Genomic DNA, 19,472 nt, shown 5'->3' on the forward strand with positions numbered 1-19,472 from the left:
TATGTCACATGTAAGATGTCACGTGTAACATTGTATGTAACACAACATGTTACATATTACATAATATTTCACATGTTACATTTTCGTGTTACAGCACTACGTGTAACATGTTACATATCAAGTGTGACATGTACAGAACAAGTGACATGTTACTTGTCACATGTAATATGCTACATGTTACGTGTTACATGATAGTATTAAACCGATTTTTGTACATGGACCACTCTGTTCCGAAACGGAATGGCCATTCTGTTTCGGACGAAATTTCAACACCGTATAAATCAGCTTTAATGTTCGATTTTTCGAAATTTTCCTTATTTCCCAACTTCAGTTTTTTAAGTAGATGCGGTTTATGCAAAAAACTCATTTTCGAAAAAATGGTCTTTAGACCACTCTGTTCCGCAACGGCTCATATATACACACAACAACAAAAATACACACACATATCAGTTGAGTGTTGAGTTTCTCTATAGCGGACCCAGGTTCAGATGTATAGTGGACAGAAGTCCACTACTGAGAAAGGGAGTCCATTATAGTAAAGCTGCTACACATTTTTAAAACTAAAAATAAAATGTTCGTACGAAACGATCTAATTTCCAAACAGACTATATGTGCATTTATGAAAAACGATTAAAAACCAAAAAACCAGTAACTTTGCATGGATACGATAATAAAATCACATAAAATCAGTCATCGCTTGTACTAGGGGGTCCTTTATTAGTCAATTTAGGCTGTATGGTTTAAAGGTCTCGATAAGACACGAAAGAGTCTACCTCGGGAGGAAAAACCTCTTATAGCGAATTTCTTTATTCCACTGTGTGCGGGCAAAACTGCCGAGGAATAACAAAACGTCATCGCCATTTAAGACGCAAGTAAGAAAGAGATGCCAGACAGTTGTTTACGAACTTAGCACGTGCGTTGGTGGGTTGAAGCTGAAAAAATTTACAGTGCGCTTCAAAATTTTATTAAAAGTCATATAATTTATCAGTCGAAATCAAAATTTTACTATTAAAAGGTAGTAATCACAGAAACAAAATTTAAAAATAGCTTTGGTTTTTCATTTTTGTTTGCTTGAGCTTTAATTTTTTTCTTCGACGGTGGGTGCATTTAGCTTTTGTGCTCTTCTAGCCATTATCCAAAAGTAAAGGGTAGGGAACAAATGACGTACCCAGTATGCCATTTTCGGAGCGAATGAAGCAATAATGACATCCTGCTCATCACGCAGTACAGCTTTCAAAATTCTTTTGGCAACTATGCTGGGAGATACACCTGATGCTGTTGTTGAATCCAATTCTGAAAAGTAAAATACAATATTAGGGTAACGTTCCACAACAAATAGATGATTTTGTAAAAAAACGATATTTTATCACTTGTGGGGTAAAAGAACGTATCAGCCGAATATTTAACGGGTGGCTACTAAAAGTTTGGATTTTTTTGGGGCTCTCTTCCTCAACAACAAACACGCTCAAAAAAAGAGATTGTGATGTAAGCTCTCTTTCCTCTGTTCAAAATGGTTTCTAAACGAAAAGGATTGTACAAGCGCATTGGATAGTTGTAACTGAACTGCACAGAAATTTAGGCAAAACAAATGTTAAATCATTTTTTCGTTGATATGATAAATGTATCGACATGTGAGAAAATCGTGTTTTTATATACATAAGATGAGCAATTCTCGCTGAAATAGGCCACTAGGTGCACAAGGTCTTTCAAATTTGGTATAAATGCGCATAGTTATTAGAGAAAAAATGATAATGCCATTTTTGTTTGATCGAATTTGTTGACGCCTTGGTCATCAAGAAGCGGAACAGTTTTCAGAAAAGTTAAAATTCTAGAAATTCTTGATGTATTATTCGAGCTATATCTCCAAAATTCGTTATGTAAAGTACTACAAGTAGCACTTTTCTGTAAAGAGGAATGATAGGGCTTTCATTTGAAGTGGTCAGAATAAAGACCGCCCTCTTGAATTTGCAGCCATCTTGGATATCAGCAAAATGCAATTTTGACGGTTTTCGCAAATACCGATTTTCCGATCTGAGACCTGCACCTAGTGGCCTAGTTTCAGCGAGAATTGCTCATATACCTTATTCTGACAGCATTAGAAAAAAATCAGAATTTTTATCAATTTTAACAAATTATGGAAAAACGCTGCAAATATTTAGTTTTGAAGACGGATACGAAAACAGTTGAGGTTTCAAACTGTAGACCAATCAGTTTGCATTCTTTGATAAATAAACATCAGCAGTTTGTAATAGATAAAGCGAATCGACAGCTCGGATTCTTATTTAAAATCGCCCAGGAGTTCGACGACCCGCTATGCCTTCGATCGCTATATTTTGCGTTAGTACGGTCACACTTGGAGTCTTCTGCCGTCATTTGGTCACCGTATCATGCAATTTGGATTCGCAGAATTGAAAGCATCCAACGCAAGTTTGTTTGGTAAGCCCTTAGGAATCTACGATGGCTCAACCCACATGATCTACCTCCATTTGAAACTCGCTGTCAATTGCTGGGCATTACAACGTTGGAGAGAAGACGAAAGCCGTTTTCGCTGCCAAGCTTCTTTCATCTGAAATTGATTGCAGTTCTTTGTTAGAGCAGCTTAACGTAAGTGCCCAAGCTAGGCGTTTGAGATCTCGAGCCGGTTTCCTCCGTCGTCCACTAGCAAGAACTGAGTATCTTCAAAACTCACCTCTACATTCGATGAGCGCAATATTCAATGAATACCCGATCAGAAAGACAAAACAAAAATGTAACAAAAGCTGTTAGTTTGTTATGCGAAAAACCTTCCAGGTTGTGTTTTAAATTTGATCCCGTTAGGTGTTCAAATAACAGAAATTATAGCAAAAAATATTCTACTAATATCAAACTCATATCAAACTTTGTTACTAACGTATCAGCTTTCTAACAAAATTAGATAGCATATAGAACACTATAATAACAACCATTGTTATAAACAACAGGATTTGATAGAGACGAAGAAAATGTTATGAAATTTTTTAGTTATGCTCTTCTGATCGGGTACTTTTATCTCTTTGAATTTGGAGAGAGAGCTGAAGTATTTCGACGTAAGTTGCTTCAAGAGCCGAATTGACAATGGATATTCATCTAGCAATTTTAAATATTATGTCTCTAATTATGTTGATTTTTTTTTTAATATCTTGACTACGATTTATCTGTTGTGTAGAATTAATGACTTTCCTTTCAATAGTATTACTGTTTATAATAATAATGACTCGTATGTGTTAATCTCACCCAGCTGGTCTCGCGGTACGATGCTGGCCTAACAAGCCATTCGTCGTAGGTTCGAGTCTCGACTTGGGAGAGACTTTTAGTGTCAGTAGGATCGTAGCGCTAGCCCCGCAATTGTCCTGTACACTAACAGTTGGCTGCGAAGTCTGTGTACAATAAACAGAAGATCGAGTTCCGATACGGAATGTAGCACCAAGGCTTTGCTTTGCTTTATGTGTTAGACTTAAGTTCTGTACGTTATTAGGATTAAGCATTAAAAAGATATGGGGTTTTTATGCCAATTTTTGGCTTTTCCCCATCACCTTATATTTCATGTAGACCTTATGGTCGGATGGAAATGATGCTAAATAAATAAATAAATAAATAAACTGTACAGGATAGCTATTCTCAACAGGATGATGTCACACATCAATGAACATTGATTTTTTGATAGGGCTCTATGAATCGAAATGAACGTGAGATTGCGTTCAACTATTTGCTTACCGAAATAAATCGGCAACGCCAATAGTTACGGAAATTGTAGCATGTTACATTAGCATGTGATATTCAAAATCATCACGGTGAAAGCACCGTTAGGAGTAGACAAATCCTGCCTACCGGCGAACAACATTTGAAAGAATCATTACGTTCGCGCGAATGCAATCGTTTACGATGCTTTCGTGAAACATGCACTTTACATTGATCACATTACACAAAACAAGCAATGCTGAAACGAAATCACACCATACATACCATTTCTTTGCTCCAATTTTTTTCTTGCTTTATTTTTATTATGATGGGTTACTGAGACCAAAAGCGTATAAAGAGTACTTTCAGATATGATTCCCGAATGATTGTTAAGCGATGCGCCTTTTTTCCATTCTTAGTTCCGACAGTGAAATGTTAGATGTTTTTCTAGCATTCAGAGACATTTTTCACCCGTTTTGAGCTAAATTATAATTGAAATTTCTCGAAAACTACAACAGATAGAGAGTTGACCACGTTTTTTGTAAAACATCAAAATAAGTTTACAACAGTACTACTTTCGAACATGTAAAAGCTGAATCTGCGAGAAAATTTTCTCATCTTTTAAATAAACCAAAAGAATCGCTCTAAGTGATATACCATGGAACGGGGTGAAATTGATCAATTTTTATAACAATTTCCAATTAACTAGCTTCATGTACATTTTTTACCGAAATAGTATAATTTTAAAACAAGTACTAGTATGTGCTCCAGTAAACCTTTATGGCTATTGGTGAAATTTCTATCGTCTTCATGAAATAAATTCGATAATACTATAAGGTACTATGAGGTAAATTGGGGTGAAATTGATCACCATTGAAATCCATACATTCTTTTGGCAATGTGGTTTTTTTCGATATGCTAAAGATAAATGATGATTTCTGTACTGAGAAATATCATTTACAGCTAGTTTGGAAACGAAAATAATGATATTTCAGGTTAAAATTTGTTTATTTTGGTTCATGTGCTGCTTGTTGCTAAATTTACTCTTATTTGATCGTCGTTGGACCGATTTCAATTCGGTTTATTGCAAAAGTTAAGAAACTAGCTCTGAAATTAAAATCTTTGTGGTTTCCTGCGAATTCATCAGTATTTCATTAATAGTATTGAATAATCATTGTTGAAAATTACATTTTTTGAGCTTTTATCAAACATCACTCACTTCTCCAAATTTACCGTAATTAACCCTCAATTAAGATTACTTTAAGTAAATTCGATACTTTTGAGTTTTGACTGAGTTAGAAGAATTTTTCGGAAATATGAAAAATTGCACCGGGCATGCAAGGGCTGACTTTGACAGGTATGCGAATCATGCAAAAGTTGCGTTTAAGGACACGTTAACATTGCCTAGTGTTGTAAGAGCAATATCTGTTGATTAGTATTTTTTATCACGAATTTTCAGGTGATCAATTTCACCTCACTGATCAATTTCACCCCATTCCACGGTACTCTTGAAGTTAGGGCCACTTTATGGAAGAGCATCCAAGAAACTTAAGAGTTTAAGAAAAGAAAAGAAACTTAACAGTTGAAGATGAAGTAGAAAAGTTTTTTGTCAAATGTGGCTCTCTATCAACCTCTGAAATACTCCCAACAAGGAACCAATGTTCCTGTATATACGTACGAGTTATTACTAATAATTCATTTGTTAGTGCCATATCAAAAAAATCCCTTTTGAAAAAGAAACGTGATCTTATATAAACGGAATCAAATTTACAAAAACAGTATGCCACAAAGAATTACCTTGATGACTCAATAACTTACTTCCGTATTGTTCGCCAGTACCGGTAAGAGCGTTCACAGATAGAGCGGTTCTGATATAACTGGGTGATATCAGAGTTACCTTAACGTCGTGCTCGCTGATTTCCGCCCGCAAACTATCACAAAAACCTTGCAAAGCATGCTTGGAGGCCCCGTATGCCGAGCGATGAGGAATGCTGAATTTTCCTTGAACACTTGAGATACAGACGATTCTTCCCTGCTTGCGTTCAATCATGGACGGAAGGCAAGCCTTTGTCAGTGCCACTGTCCCGAAATAGTTGACTAACATCACCTTTATGTCCACATCCATAGCAGTCGATAAGCAATCCGACCGGATGCTGACACCACCATTGTTGATTACAATGTCAATATGGCCATGAATTTCCAACACTTCTTTAATTTTCAACGGAAGAGAACTGATATCGGAAAGATCCAAAGGCAAGATCACAGGTGAATGAGTTTCCATAGTCTGTAAAGAACAAAGGAAAGATAGTTAGAAATTTAATACACTGTGGTCTTTTTTACACGGTTGGTTGTACCGCGTTGAAAAAATCCGCGTATAAAAAAACGCGTAATTTGAAAAAATCGCGTAGAAAAAACTCCATTCAATAGAAAGAACCGATTAAAAATAATAGCACGTGAGTAAATATAAATTTGAAAAATGATATAAAAATGGTAACAAAACACACAAAATGAGTTTCCAAAATGAAAATTCATTGAAGAACAAAATAATAACTTTTTTATAATGATTTTGCCATATTTTTAAGCTGAGTCGTATCGTTACACAATTATTAATGTTTTTGTTTTGTTCCTTTTTCCCGAATCAACTGAAATTGCCTATTATTTGATAAGAATAGCAAATATATTAAAAATATGCATTACACTGGATTTTTTTAAGCGTTTGATGTGTCCTCGCAAAAAAGAGTCCCGTAAAAAAAGTCGCGTAATTTTCAACAATTCGTGTAAAAAAAGATCACGTCGTTTTGATAAAATTATCCACCACGTGAAAAAAAAAATCGTGTAAAATAAAATTACGTAAAAGACAATCGCGTAGAAAAAGAATCCAGTGTATTTAGATTGATAGAACAGAAAATCTTATCATAAACCATACGATCGATTTTTTACTTTATTAGATTTACTTATACTAAACTTATTTGATACCGCGTAAAAATAATCTTCCAAATCGCAAAAAAATAATCCACGTTATTGTAAAAAATCGCGTAAAAAAGCCGCGTATAAAAAAACGCATAAAAATAACCCGCGTAAAAGACCCCATTGTAATCGTAAATAAATATTAATAATAAGTTATTTATGCTTGGTTTTATTAGTTCTACAAAAGATAAGTTAGTAACGTTCTAAAACAAAGATCGGTAGCGAAAATCGGTATCGATAGACCAGAAAAGTATTTACGCGGGAATTAGTGTTTATGACGGTGATCTCGTAATATACGTATATAGATATGAAATGAATCGTTGAATGAACGCCAGAACTATCACCTTTCACCTCCTGGGCGAAAAATGTTGCCGGTCGCTTTTGACGCGGTTTTTTACGCAGGTTTTTTACGCGGTTTTTTTACGTATTTTTCACGCGGATTCTTTTGACGCGGCACGTATTCCCCGCGTAAAAAGCGACTTTGGTATATAAGACATTTGCGCGATTCTATCGACGCACCGCGTGACCATCTACCCAACCAAAACCATACAACAAATGTTAACGAATTAATTCATGACGAAACCGCGCAACGAAGGTCGCGCGTCCCCAGAGTTAATTTATGAGTATGAGAGCATGAGAGACATACAAATGTTAATGATGAGTATATGTATCGCGATTTTATCGATGCGAGAGCAACGCGTCCAATCATGAGAAAGCAAATTATTTTGGACCAAGCGAAGTGGTGGGTGGGGTGGTGAGGAGCTGAAATATTAGAAAGTCATCTATTTTACAAAATCTCAAGGCAAAAATTCATGTATGTATTTACTTGAAACTTTTTAGCGTTTTGTATGCTCAAACGAATTTGAATTCTTTAACTACAAAAATAACGTAAGTTTAAATTTTGTGTTTTTAATAAAATTATCCAAAGATTAACAAAAAATAAACCAGAGCGAAAATTGGTGTTCCATTTACTTAAGACTCTTCAGCACTTTGTTTATTTTGTTGACAGTTTGAGATAAATCATCGAACTATTGTCAAGATTCAACTAGGCAATTTACCGCTTCGTATGTCCCTATTCATAGGTATGCTCGTACCCATAGGTGTATACCTGATGCGGCTTTGCCGCTAATCGAGGGCAAGGGACTGTGGCGGCCCCCAAGGCCGGCACTGCTCCCGCAGCCCGAGCCGGCCACCGACCCGCCGTCGGAAGCGGCGGCCACGTGCACTTAAACAACTGATCTGTTGGATTTCCTAGGTCTATTCCAAACATAGGGGTGATCCCCTAGTTTACGTCCGAACGAGCGGTAGCGAGTAAGGACAGCATTCACCCCGGACAATCGAGTTGGCCATAGGCCACGAGTGTGTTGCATCATATGTAGTTTTTACTGTAAACTGATTTAAATGCAGAAATTGAGCTATTGAAAGTTCTCATAGACCGGAAGATGAAAATAGGGTCAGAATTCGTGAAACGGATCACTAAAAATCGCGATGTCTCATTTTTTCAAATAAATATCAGAAACTTCAAGAGTTTCGCCCGGGAAGTTGATTTTTCAATTTTTACTGAATTTGAGTAAGTTTTAAAATTGTTATTATCTTTGAAATTTAGGCCAACATGTTTTAAATAAACATATCTTTAAGAATATTGCATCGATTTTAATAAAATTTTCACAGCAGATGCATCCTAAGTTATAGTTTCTAAAAATATTTTTGTTAGGTCAAAAAAATTTTTTTAATAGTAACTATTTTAAACAATATGTTCAAAAACAATGTTTTGGGGCACTGAAAAATCTGAAAAAAATCCCAAGTATTTTCGACCAAATTTCGAAACTGACCTGGATATTTCGAGTTGGTGATATTTTTTGTTCAAAAGATATGGGGTTTCAAATTGGTGCCGCCACGCATTTTCAAGCGAGAAACGCCGCCAAACCCACCTTTCTTCAGTTTTCGTATCAAAATATGCAGCATATTCACCAAAAGCAATAGTATGGGCGCTCTTAATCCGCTGGTGCGTTTTGTACGGTAGTCCTTTAACTAAATTTTGCATTGTTTTTTAGTAAAGTGTGTAGATAGACTTGCGAGTTGTTTGGGCCATAAAGTTTATTGTCTTCGTTGTTAAATCGGGTAACAGACTAGGCATATTTTGACCGTTCTGCGGCTTAAAATCATTTCCATCAAACTTAGTTTACAAACCTTACAGAAGGAAAACATAAATTACAGTAGAACGTTTCTGTTGTGGTTTCCGGAAAAATAGTACATAGGCGTCGTACACAAATTACGTAACGCTAAAAATCTAGATTTCAGACCCCCTTCTCCCGCTATGTAACGATAGGTAACGTTCGACATGACTCCCCCCATCTGAAATTACGTAGCGCTGATCAGGCTGACCCCCTCTGAAATTTTGAATTTCGAGCAAACATCACAATTACGTAACTGTTTTTACTACCCCCCTCCCCCCTACGTAACAATAAGCAATGCAGACTCAACCCCTCTACCCCCCTTCATGCGTTACGTAATTAGTGGACGACGTCATACTCACTTACACACTTAATCTATCTCGGCAAACTACCCAACAGCTGATTAAGCTCGGCGATGTTTTTAACGAATGTCAGCAATATATTTCGACGAACATTCAGCAAATATATCGATTTACCGTAAACCAGCAAGTATTGACGTTTCGTTTGCCGAATTTGTTGAAAATTCTAGGAAAATAAATAGGAAAAGTGGTATTGAGAAATGAAAGTTTCCAATTTCATTACAACAGTGACTTGATGGAAGACAACGGTGGTGAAAAGAGGTACGAGTTGTTTTTAGCTAAGCAACTAATTTCGATTTCTTCTGATTTCTGACAATTTCAACATGAATCATCATTTGAAGTGAGCAGATCATCCATAGGAAATTAACTCTTTACAGAAAGCAGCATTGGTCAAAACTAGTATCCCTCTGATTGGCAAAACCAATAACCTTTCGGGAACGAACTTTCAGAAAAAGTTGCAGTTTCAGTGTCTACTTAAAATTAACTTTTGTGTAGAATTTATTTGAAACAATCTAGCATTATTTGATTATATGATGATTTTTTAACAATGAAAAGCTTGAAGAACAGCACCAAATATTTGTTATATGCATTGAAGAAAAAAATGGCCTTACTCAGGAAAACATTTGGTGGGAATGATATGCGATTATTTTTAAGATGGGACAATTTGACCTCACATTTTTTTCTGACTTTCTCAAATAAAACATACTTTTTGTTTCCTCAATCGACAGTAAAGCAAGAAATAGAAGGAATCTGATATTTAACTCAAAAACGATGAAAATTTATATGGGACCGGAATGCGATTATGAGCATATGGCACGAAGACTATTTCCTTTTACGGAAATGCTTGTGTCATTGCAGGACAGTGACTTTGTGCATTCTGGAGGCGAATCAGAAAGATCTGAAGTAAAAATGTTGTACAGGACTGGACCCAAGACTGAACCTTGAGCCACACCTGCTCTGACAGGAAATCTATCAGATGTATAATTCTGATAGACAACCTGTAGAGTTCGATCAGTAAGATCATTTTTTAAAATTCTGATAAGAAAAATTGGAAAATCAAAAGTTAGCAATTCCGCAATCAAACCTTTATGCTAAACACTGTCGAATGCTTTTTCTATGTCTAAAAGAGTAGCTCCAGTGGAATAACCTTCCGATTTGTTAGGTTGTATCATATTAGTAACCGATGACGTAAAGGAGGAGTTCTATGAGCTCCTCGAGAAAACGTATGAAGAGTGCCCACAAGTCGGACGAGAGGAGTTCTTTCGTCCCGTTATTGGTAGGGAAAGCCTTCACTCTACCACCAACGACAACGGCTTGAGGCTAGTGAACTTCGCCGCGGCCAGGGGAATGGCCATCTGTAGCACCCATTTTGCACGTCTGAATATTCGGAAGCACACTTGAAGACACCCCAATGGAGAGGCGTGCTCCCAGATCGACCACACGCTGATCGACGGCCGGCACTTTTCAGACGTCATAGATGTGCGGTCCTTTCGAGGGCCAAACATGGACTCGGATCACTATCTCGTGGTAGGCAAGATTCGCGCCCGGTTGTCCAATGTATTTAAATCGAGATCGGCGAGGAAGCTACATCTGGACATCCAGAGGTTATCAGCGGAAGGAGTTGCTGCAGAGTATACTCGGAAAGTTGATAGACGGATCGGTGGACCCGCTGGAGTGGACCTGAACGAGCAGTGGAAGCACATCCATGATGCGGTCAGCGAAACAGCGCGAGAAGTGATGGGCATGACAACGGGAACCACGCGTAGTGGGTGGTTCGATGCTGAGTGCCTAGAGGTGACGGAGGAGAAGAATCGAGCCTACGCCAACACGTTAGTAGCAGCTAATCGTGTAACGCGTCAGATGTGGGAGAAATACCGGGAGGCAAGAGCTGCCGGAAAGAGGCTTCATCGCCGTAAGAAACGTGAGCACTACGATCGCGTCCTCGCGGAGGCGGAGAATTGCTTCACCAGGCACGACACGAGGAGCTTCTATAGAACGATCAACGGAATCAGGAACCGGACCGTGCCAGTACCTGCCATGTGCAATGACAGGGAGGGGAACCTGATTACCGATAAATCGCAGGTGGCCAGGCGTTGGAAGCAACATTTCGAAGTGGTGTTGAACGGCGAGAAAGGGAGGAGAGTCGTCGAAGGGAACAGGATAGAAATTGGGGAGGACGGACAAGCTGTGGACCCACCAACATTGGACGAGGTGAAGAATGCTTACGAAGAGCTAAAAAACAACAAAGCCGCTGGGAAGGACGGCTTACCGGCCGAACTTTTCAAAGTTGGGAGCGAGCGGCTTTGTAGTGCAATTCACCAGATTATCCTAAGGGTATGGTCTGAGGAACACTAACCTGGTTGGGAGGACTCATATGCCCTATCTACAAAAGGGACATAGACTCGAGTGTAGTAATTATCAAGGCATAACCCTCCTCAATTCCGCTTACAAAATTCTCTCTCGTATCCTGTTCCAGCGACTGAGGCCGTTGCAGGAAGCCTTTGTTGGAGAATACCAATGTGGTTTTCGAGTGAGGCGATCTACAACGGACCAGATGTTCACCTTGGGACAGATCCTCGACAAGTTTCGAGAACACAACCTGCAGACACATCATCTGTTTAGACTTTCGAGCGGCGTACGATACAGTGAAACGCAACGAGCTGTGGCAAATAATGCTAGAACATGGTTTCCCAACTAAACTGATTAAACTGATACGTGCGACGCTCGACGGTTTCACATCATGCGTCAGGACAACGGGCGAAGTTTCGGACGCGTTTGTGACGTTAGATGGTCTGAAGCAAGGAGACGGGCTCTCGAACTTGCTGTTCAACATAGCTTTGGAAGGTGCGATACGAAGGGCAGGTGTGCAGAGGAGCGGCACCATCATCACTAAGTCTCACATGCTTCTGGGCTTTGCGGACGACATTGATATAATTGGTGTTAACCGTAGAGCAGTTGAGGAGGCCTTAACGGCTCTCAAAAGGGAAGCTGCGAGAATTGGACTCACCATAAACACTGCCAAAACGAAGTACATGGTGGCTGGCAGAGAGCGTGATAGTTCTACGGGTGTTGGTGCTGCGGTGGAGATGGATGGGGATACTTTCGAAGTGGTCGACGAATTTATTTATCTTGGTTCTCTCGTGACATGTGACAACGAGGTGAGCCGCGTTGAGAGGCGGATTGCGGCGGCGAATAGGGCTTATTACGGATTGCGTAGCCAGCTTAGGTCCCGTAGCCTACAGATCCGTACGAAATTTGCGCTCCATAAGACTCTGATCCTCCCGGTGGCGCTCTACAGACAGAAATCGTGGACGTGGAAGGAGGCCGATCGACGAGCGTTGGGGTCTTCTAGAGAACTAGAGAACGGGGTGTGGCGCAGGCGCATGAATCACGAGCTGTACGAAGTATACAAACACGCTGATATTGTCAAGCTGATGAAACACAGCAGGTTACAGTGGGTTGGCCATGTAGCACGGATGGCGGATGAGCGACCGGCAAAGATAATATTTAGTAGAGAATAGTGATGGGAAACTTATCGATACTTATCGATAATATCGATAAGTGCTTGACATCGATATTATCGTTAATTTTTTGACGTTAACGATAATTATCGATATTATAAGGGTGAGCACAAGTCAGTGCGGCTGGTTACTGGAGGAGACCCAAAAGAAGGAGACCTCACCTACCCTTCCCCAGGAGTTGCTTTTGCCGCTGGGTATTTGTTGCTATTCGACAAGATTCAGCATTGTTTGGGGTGGTGTAAAGGTTCGCCCCGGATGTCACTGAGTTTCTGAGAAATAATGGTAACTAAAAAGGTATTTATAGTTTTCAGTTTCCTATGAACAGATGAATTCGACAACTCAGTACTGGAGAACTTTAATAAAATATCCAAACTTTTCGCACCATCTCATAAAAAGCAATGACACGAAATTGTAATAAAATGCATTTTCTTCGGCTTGCCAACTCTTATAATATGATGGACATGCATAGCGGCAGTCTATTGGTAATTCTCTGGTAATTGTTCAGTTTAACTTGGAACTGTTTAAGTTTAAAGTATCTGTTACCCAACAAACAATTTTTAGTTCCACTAAAAATCCAAATCAACGAAATTGTTGCGCCAAAAAAAGTATCCTGATTTATACAGGGGGTGGAAAAAAATATTGAGATAAAAAAAATTCTCTCGAATTTTAAATGGCCAGAACTTTACGAAAAATGAATCAATTTTAATAACCAGTTTCATTCCACTGGCAAACAGTATTATATTAGTATTACTTGGGAACTTGGTGTGACCATCCTACACCGAAAATGTTCCGGATTTCAAGAGTGTGTGTCAAAGTGTACATTTTTGCAACGCAGAGAACGTTTTAGGCAACTAAATTGTCTATCTAAAATACTTCATTTAAAAAAATCTGAGATCACCGATATTTTCTAAAATAATTTTTTGTTTTTAAAATTATATTTTTTTCAGAGCAGGATCTTAAACTCATTTTTTTATATTTTTGAAGTAGGCTGACCAGATTTTCTCGGGATAAAAACGGGACAAACGGGTTCAAAAAACAGTACACATGTTAACATTTATTTTTGAAATTTTTTTCCAACCAAAGCATGCAAACAATTGGGACTGCTTCGATGAACTTACCCCATCCTGAAGAGTGCAATTTTCAGCAATGAGTTCCTGAAATTTGTCACATGATGATCGAAATTTTGACTAACAATTATCATGGTCTCAACTTTCAATCTGACCTTTTTAAATGTTAATCCAGATAAATTTTCAAACGCAAGTTTGCAAAGTTGCTTGGTTTAATAAGACCTACACACCCACAATGTTCGATTGAATTCTGCTAGAGTGCTGCAAGCTCAAAAAAAATTAGTACCCAACAGGGAAAAAACCGCCAAAATCAACACCCATAATTAATAAATTCATACCTCGATGATTCCTTGGCGAATTTTCAATCTTTGACTACCAATGAACCTGAAATAAATTCTGATTTATTGACAACATATAAACCTATGTGAAACAGAATGTCAGAAAAAGTTCTACGCGTTGCAAAAATGTACACTTTGGCACACACTCCGGAAATCTGAAACATTTCCAGTGACCCTTGGTCACGTCCAGTTCTCAAGTTATACTAGGAATCTAGGACAGTTTTCCAGTAAAATGAAACCTGTTTTGTCTGAATTGATTCATTTTTCGTGAAGTTTTGGCCATTTAAAAATTGACAGAATTTTGCCTGCTTCAATTATTGCCCTTATTACACAACCTTCAAAATGAACTTCGGCTTGAAACTACTCCGTAGAAAGCACTCCCGGCGTAAAACTCAAAGACTTTCCAAAACAAACTGTTTAACTCGTCGGGTAGTTTGAATTATCATTCGCAGTATCGTAAGATTTGTCATTCAAGGCCTTAACACAATGGATACGTTGCGGCTGCGTTTGCGGCAATTTGACAGTTAGCCCATACATTCACTGTCGAATTGGCGCCAACGCAACGCAAACGTATCCATTCTGTTTGGGCCGTTACTATAACCGCAATAACGTTGGCGGTAAAAAAATGGACAAAAATTGCCGATTTCATGGGTTTCAAAATGGCGTCAAAAACAGACATCATGCGGCACTTTGTGGACACCGGGGTATGCCGGTTCTGGCATCTACAACATTTTGACACTATTGGACAATGATCAGAGCATCGAAAGAAAACCCGGTTCTGGTCGGCCAACGACCCTGAGTGACAAGAAGCTTGCTGATAACCAAAAGGATGCTGAAGAGGAAGACCGAGGGAAAAGTGGCTAAATCGCTGCGTGCACTTGGCCGAGAGGTTGATGCATGCTCTAAAACAGTGAAAAAGTATCTGGAGAACATGGACATGCATACAAGAAGCTGCAGTCCCGACCACTGGTCTCGGAGCTGCAGGCAATGACGCAGCGACAGCGGTTGAATAAGATGGTCAAGTCGATTTTCCCGGCGAATCGCGACGTGACAGTGGTGATGGACGACTAGACCTGTCTCACCCTGGATGGCAACGACTAGCAGGGTTCTTCGTATTTTACCTCCCCCACGAAGGAAGTGAGCACCGAGGTAAAGTTTATTTCACAGACCAAGTTCCCCAAGAAGGTGCGGCTGTGGCTGACAATCAGCGAGAAAGGGATGTCAAAGCTACTCTTCTTTCGCTCCGGGCTGGCCGTGAACGGGGAAATTTATAGTACGAAGTGCCTGACAGACGTTGCGTCGTTCATCAAGAAATACCGTAAGCGCGAATACACGGTGTTCTGGCCAGGTTGACGTCGGCCAACTACTCGAAGCGATCGTAGGAGGAGATGGAGCGGCTGAATATCGATGTGGTACCGAAGTCGGCGAATCCGCCCAATGTCCCCCACCTGCTTCCCATCGAGAATTTCGGGGCAAACTTGAAGCGCAAGATCTATTCCAACAATTTTGTCGCGAAAACGGAGGAGGAATTAATAAAAAAAACGAAGAAAGAGCTTAAAAACATGGCTACACGCATGTTTTCGTCCGCCATGGCAAATGTTACGGTTAACTGCCGGAAGGCCGCACGCAAGGACGTAATATTTTTTTGCGAGGAAGCTAACATGATAACCTTGCATGGGAAATTCATCCAACTCAATTATCTGTCATTGTTTCTTTTTCATCACCATCTGAAATAGTTTTTTTTTCATCATCTGAAAAATTTTTTTTTTACCGCAAACGTTAGCTGTCAAATTATTGATACTTATCGATAATATCGATAAAACCCCCGGAATTATCGATTGTTATCGATGTACGTTTTGGGCGATATTTCCCATCACTAGTAGAGAACCGGATAAAGGCCGACGACTTCGAGGCAGACCGCGCACGCGCTGGATGTGTGCTGTCGACAAGGATGCCAGAGCAGCGGGTGTAAGGGGAGACTGGAGAGTAGCAGCCCAAGACCGAGTTTTGTTGAGAAGTATTCTGGATTCGATCCTATCTTAATGATCTGTCGCCATAAAAGTAAGTAAGTACCATATTAGTAACTCTAAGTAACTCTAAGTAGTGGAATGCCCGTGGCGAAATCCTAACTCTTCATTTGCAAAAACTGAATTTTCGTTGATGTGTGACATCATCCTGTTAAGATTAATTCTCTCAAACTGGTTGCTTATCGAAAAAAGCCAACTGATTGGTCGATAACGTGAAACCTTAGCTGGATTCTTATCCGGTTTTAAAATTGGAGTATTTTTTGCATTTTTCCATAATTTGGGAAAATGTGCAATTTTAAAAGTTATTGAAAATTTCAACCATGAACTCCATTGTGCTCTCAGGGAGATCAATATGTTAAAGATCGCATCATCACCAGGTGCTTTTATATTTTTGAAATTCGTAATAATTGATTTTATCTCATACAAGTCAACTTCAATTATTTCTGCAAGTGAAAAATCCTGGGAAGAAATAAAATCAAATTGACGTGTGACTCCATTTTCAATTGGACTCATCAAATTCAAACTTGAATTATGAACACTTTTAAACTGCCGAGCAAGTCTTTGAGCCTTTTGTTCCTTGGATACAAGAAAAAGTTCGCCATCTTTTGAAACTGGAATAGGCTTTAATTTTATTATTATTATTAGGCTTCTTTATCTACGACAGCTTCCAAAAGGGTTTTGAATATAGTTTTAATTTTTCAACTTTAGTCTCAAAATTTTGAGACTAAAGTTGAAAAAAGTTTTTTTTCAAATGTTTCAATAACTTTCGTCTCAAGATGGAGAAGAGCACGATGTTTGATTCGGTGATGGATTACAATTGCAACTCCGCCGCCAGAACCCTGAATAATGGCACATTATTTACTGTTAAAAATTTAAAAAGCTCATTATCATTGGCTTTGAATGAGCGAGCATTCCAATTTAGAATTTTGATTGATTTATTTGCAATCATTGTTGAATTTTAAATTTGATACGATATTGGGAATTGAATTCTGTCTACCTTGCCTTGCCTTAACAACAGCTAAACGGACTGGGCATTCATAATAATTTGGCATATGGTTACCGTTACAATTGGCACAGCGAAAATTTTTACTGACTGACTGACTGACTGAGAATTTTTACTTTTTAAGAAGAGAATCCACAAGTGAGGCATTTCTGGTCCATGTTACAAAATTTACATCCATGGCTATATCTTTGGTAAATACGGCATTGGGTGATATGCTTTTCACCACCGCCAAATTTTCTATACAACTTCCACTTAACTCGCACATTATAGATAGCATGTGCTTTTTCAAAAAAATCAAATTATTAACCTCAGTGCGGTTAAATTGAATTAAATAATTAACAAGGGAAATCCCAGTTCTCGGACTGTTTTCGCCCTGTCTCGTCAGGTTGGATTGCTCCTAGAGGTTCAGACATGACATTAACTATATAACCTGGGCCTAGTGTAGAAATAATGCACTCCGACGTCCAACTAGACAACCCACCCAAAAAATATTCTCTAACAATTTAAGCTTTACATTTTTTTAAAAATTTCAAAGTCACTGGTAAGTTTGCTTCGTAAAGAAATTGAACATTATATTTGAAATGTCACACTAATACCCATTTGCTATAAGTTTTTCATACCAGATTTCAGTATGAACAAAGACAAAATGCGCCGAGAATTCATTAGCAAGACATTTGGCATAAAAAAATCGATAGCAAAAATTTCATAAACTTCTTACTGCGCTTTTGTTCATTGGTTATAAAAGTAAAACTTCGACCGTTTTGAGGCATCAGTTCTAGTAACTGAAATTTTGCATGGAAACTTTTTTCGACAAGTAAAATTTTTGAGCACTACCGATTTTTGAAATTCGATGGTACCATATATAACACCCATATTTCCCACCGGCATTCTGATGCATAATTGGTCGGCGGGCAACCAGACTGAACCAAGCACCTTTTTTTAATAATTGAGTGGGTATGAAAATTTATAATCTCTCTTTCGTGAAAAAACGAAAGCAACAGTTCATAATGATATTGTAGTAAAAAATTTCTGTAGAAGTATGCAAGAAACATACGGGGTGGGTATACTTTTAGCTTTGATAATATTTTTGGCGCTTGGTTCGATTTAACTGCACGTCGACCAATTAGGAAATAAAAAAGGTGAAAAATGAGGCAACATAGATTCAACGAAAAAAAAAATCAATGCACATCAATGTGTAGGTTGACATTGTTAGGTATGTTATTCAATTGATTATTACGCCCACAATGCAAATTAAGCAATCTGTCATTCAACTAATCGCTCATCACTTATCAAGCCAACTTAACAAAGAATTCCTCCGTCAGCTTCATGCATGATGTTGCTTGATAATGTATTTCTTATCACTACTCTAGATAACAATATGGTTTACAGTTTAAATACAAATTGTGATTTTTCCACTGTTAACTGGACTAGTAACTTACCGTATAAAGAGCTAGTAAATCTTTTCGAACTCGTTCCAATTCATTTCTTCGTCTAGCACAAAGCACTACTTTGCAACCAGCAAGAAAGAAAACATGAGCAAGAGCCTCTCCAAGACCAGAGCTGGCGCCAGTAATTACCACTACCTATAATTAAAAAGCTGTTAGCAAAAACATTATCCAATATTTATTACACTACCTTTCCTGGTAGGCACTCTCGATAACGCCTTTCTTTAACAATATCGATTATTTTGAAAATGATATAAGGCAACGTAAATGGCAAACAAATAGTGGAGAACACCCTCCAAAAGAGACTACAATCTGAGCGGCAATTGGATTCCACACGATCCGCCATGGCACGGCTCGAGTCAAAAACTATTCAATAGTGCTCAACAATTACATCACTTCAAAGATCTCATATTTGAAAAGAATTAGATTTTTCTCTCACAGCGAATCAAATAGTTAAGTAATCTACCTATTTCGTAAGGTTAACAGAAACGAAGAACACGCTGCTCAAACTTCTGCTCCATAAACTTTAAATTTATAGGTATTGACACAAATGTTATCAACTTCCTAACATTAGATGCCAGAAAAATCTAAAAGATTTAGGACCATTAGTTTTTTTCTGGCATCTCTGCTGTTTATAGCTTCCGAAACGTCAACGCAATGCATGAGGTATACAAAGGTGAGGAAGAAGAAGACATTTGTCTGTATTAGTAACGAAAAAAAGGTAAACAGAAGCACGTGTTGGGGTTGCGACGTAGATCTCCAAAAACAAGAAAATGCCATTTGGAATTGTGTTCCGCATTGTTTAACAACGCAGGTAGGCATTTTCAGCCGTAAACTGTTATAACCTGTGCAAATTTTTTGAAAAAAATGTACGG

General features: G+C 38.5%; 1 protein-coding gene across 3 annotated transcripts; it reads right to left on the reverse strand.

Moving 5' to 3' along the window:
* Nucleotides 1-980: 980 nt before the first annotated feature.
* Nucleotides 981-19,232, reverse strand: LOC129727004 (dehydrogenase/reductase SDR family protein 7-like). 3 transcript variants are annotated; one of them, XM_055684344.1, is made up of 5 exons: nucleotides 19,064-19,232; nucleotides 18,788-19,002; nucleotides 18,592-18,735; nucleotides 5,494-5,980; nucleotides 981-1,293 (listed from the first exon to the last, which is right to left on the reverse strand). In XM_055684344.1, exons 2-5 carry the CDS (start codon nucleotides 18,941-18,943, stop codon nucleotides 1,079-1,081), a joined length of 1,002 nt encoding a protein of 333 aa, XP_055540319.1. In that variant the 5' UTR covers nucleotides 18,944-19,002; nucleotides 19,064-19,232; the 3' UTR covers nucleotides 981-1,078. The 3 variants fall into 3 exon arrangements, with proteins under 3 accessions (XP_055540319.1, XP_055540318.1, XP_055540320.1); XM_055684343.1 differs by having other exon boundaries at nucleotides 18,788-19,231; XM_055684345.1 differs by having other exon boundaries at nucleotides 5,515-5,980; nucleotides 18,788-19,228.
* Between the last annotated feature and the right edge of the window lie 240 nt (nucleotides 19,233-19,472).

This window comes from Wyeomyia smithii, chromosome 3 (assembly GCF_029784165.1).
Source record: "Wyeomyia smithii strain HCP4-BCI-WySm-NY-G18 chromosome 3, ASM2978416v1, whole genome shotgun sequence".
Lineage (NCBI taxonomy): Eukaryota > Metazoa > Arthropoda > Insecta > Diptera > Culicidae > Wyeomyia > Wyeomyia smithii.

Excerpts from the sequence above, each read along its gene's own strand:
- LOC129727004 (XM_055684344.1), bottom strand. The coding sequence starts at position 18,943 with ATGGCGGATCGTGTGGAATCCAATTGCCGCTCAGATTGTAGTCTCTTT. Across the intron at positions 18,736-18,787 it reads GAGAGTGCCTACCAGGAAAG|GTAGTGGTAATTACTGGCGC; the intron begins GTAGTGTAATAA and ends TTTTAATTATAG. Across the intron at positions 5,981-18,591 it reads ATTTACTAGCTCTTTATACG|ACTATGGAAACTCATTCACC; the intron begins GTAAGTTACTAG and ends TGTTCTTTACAG.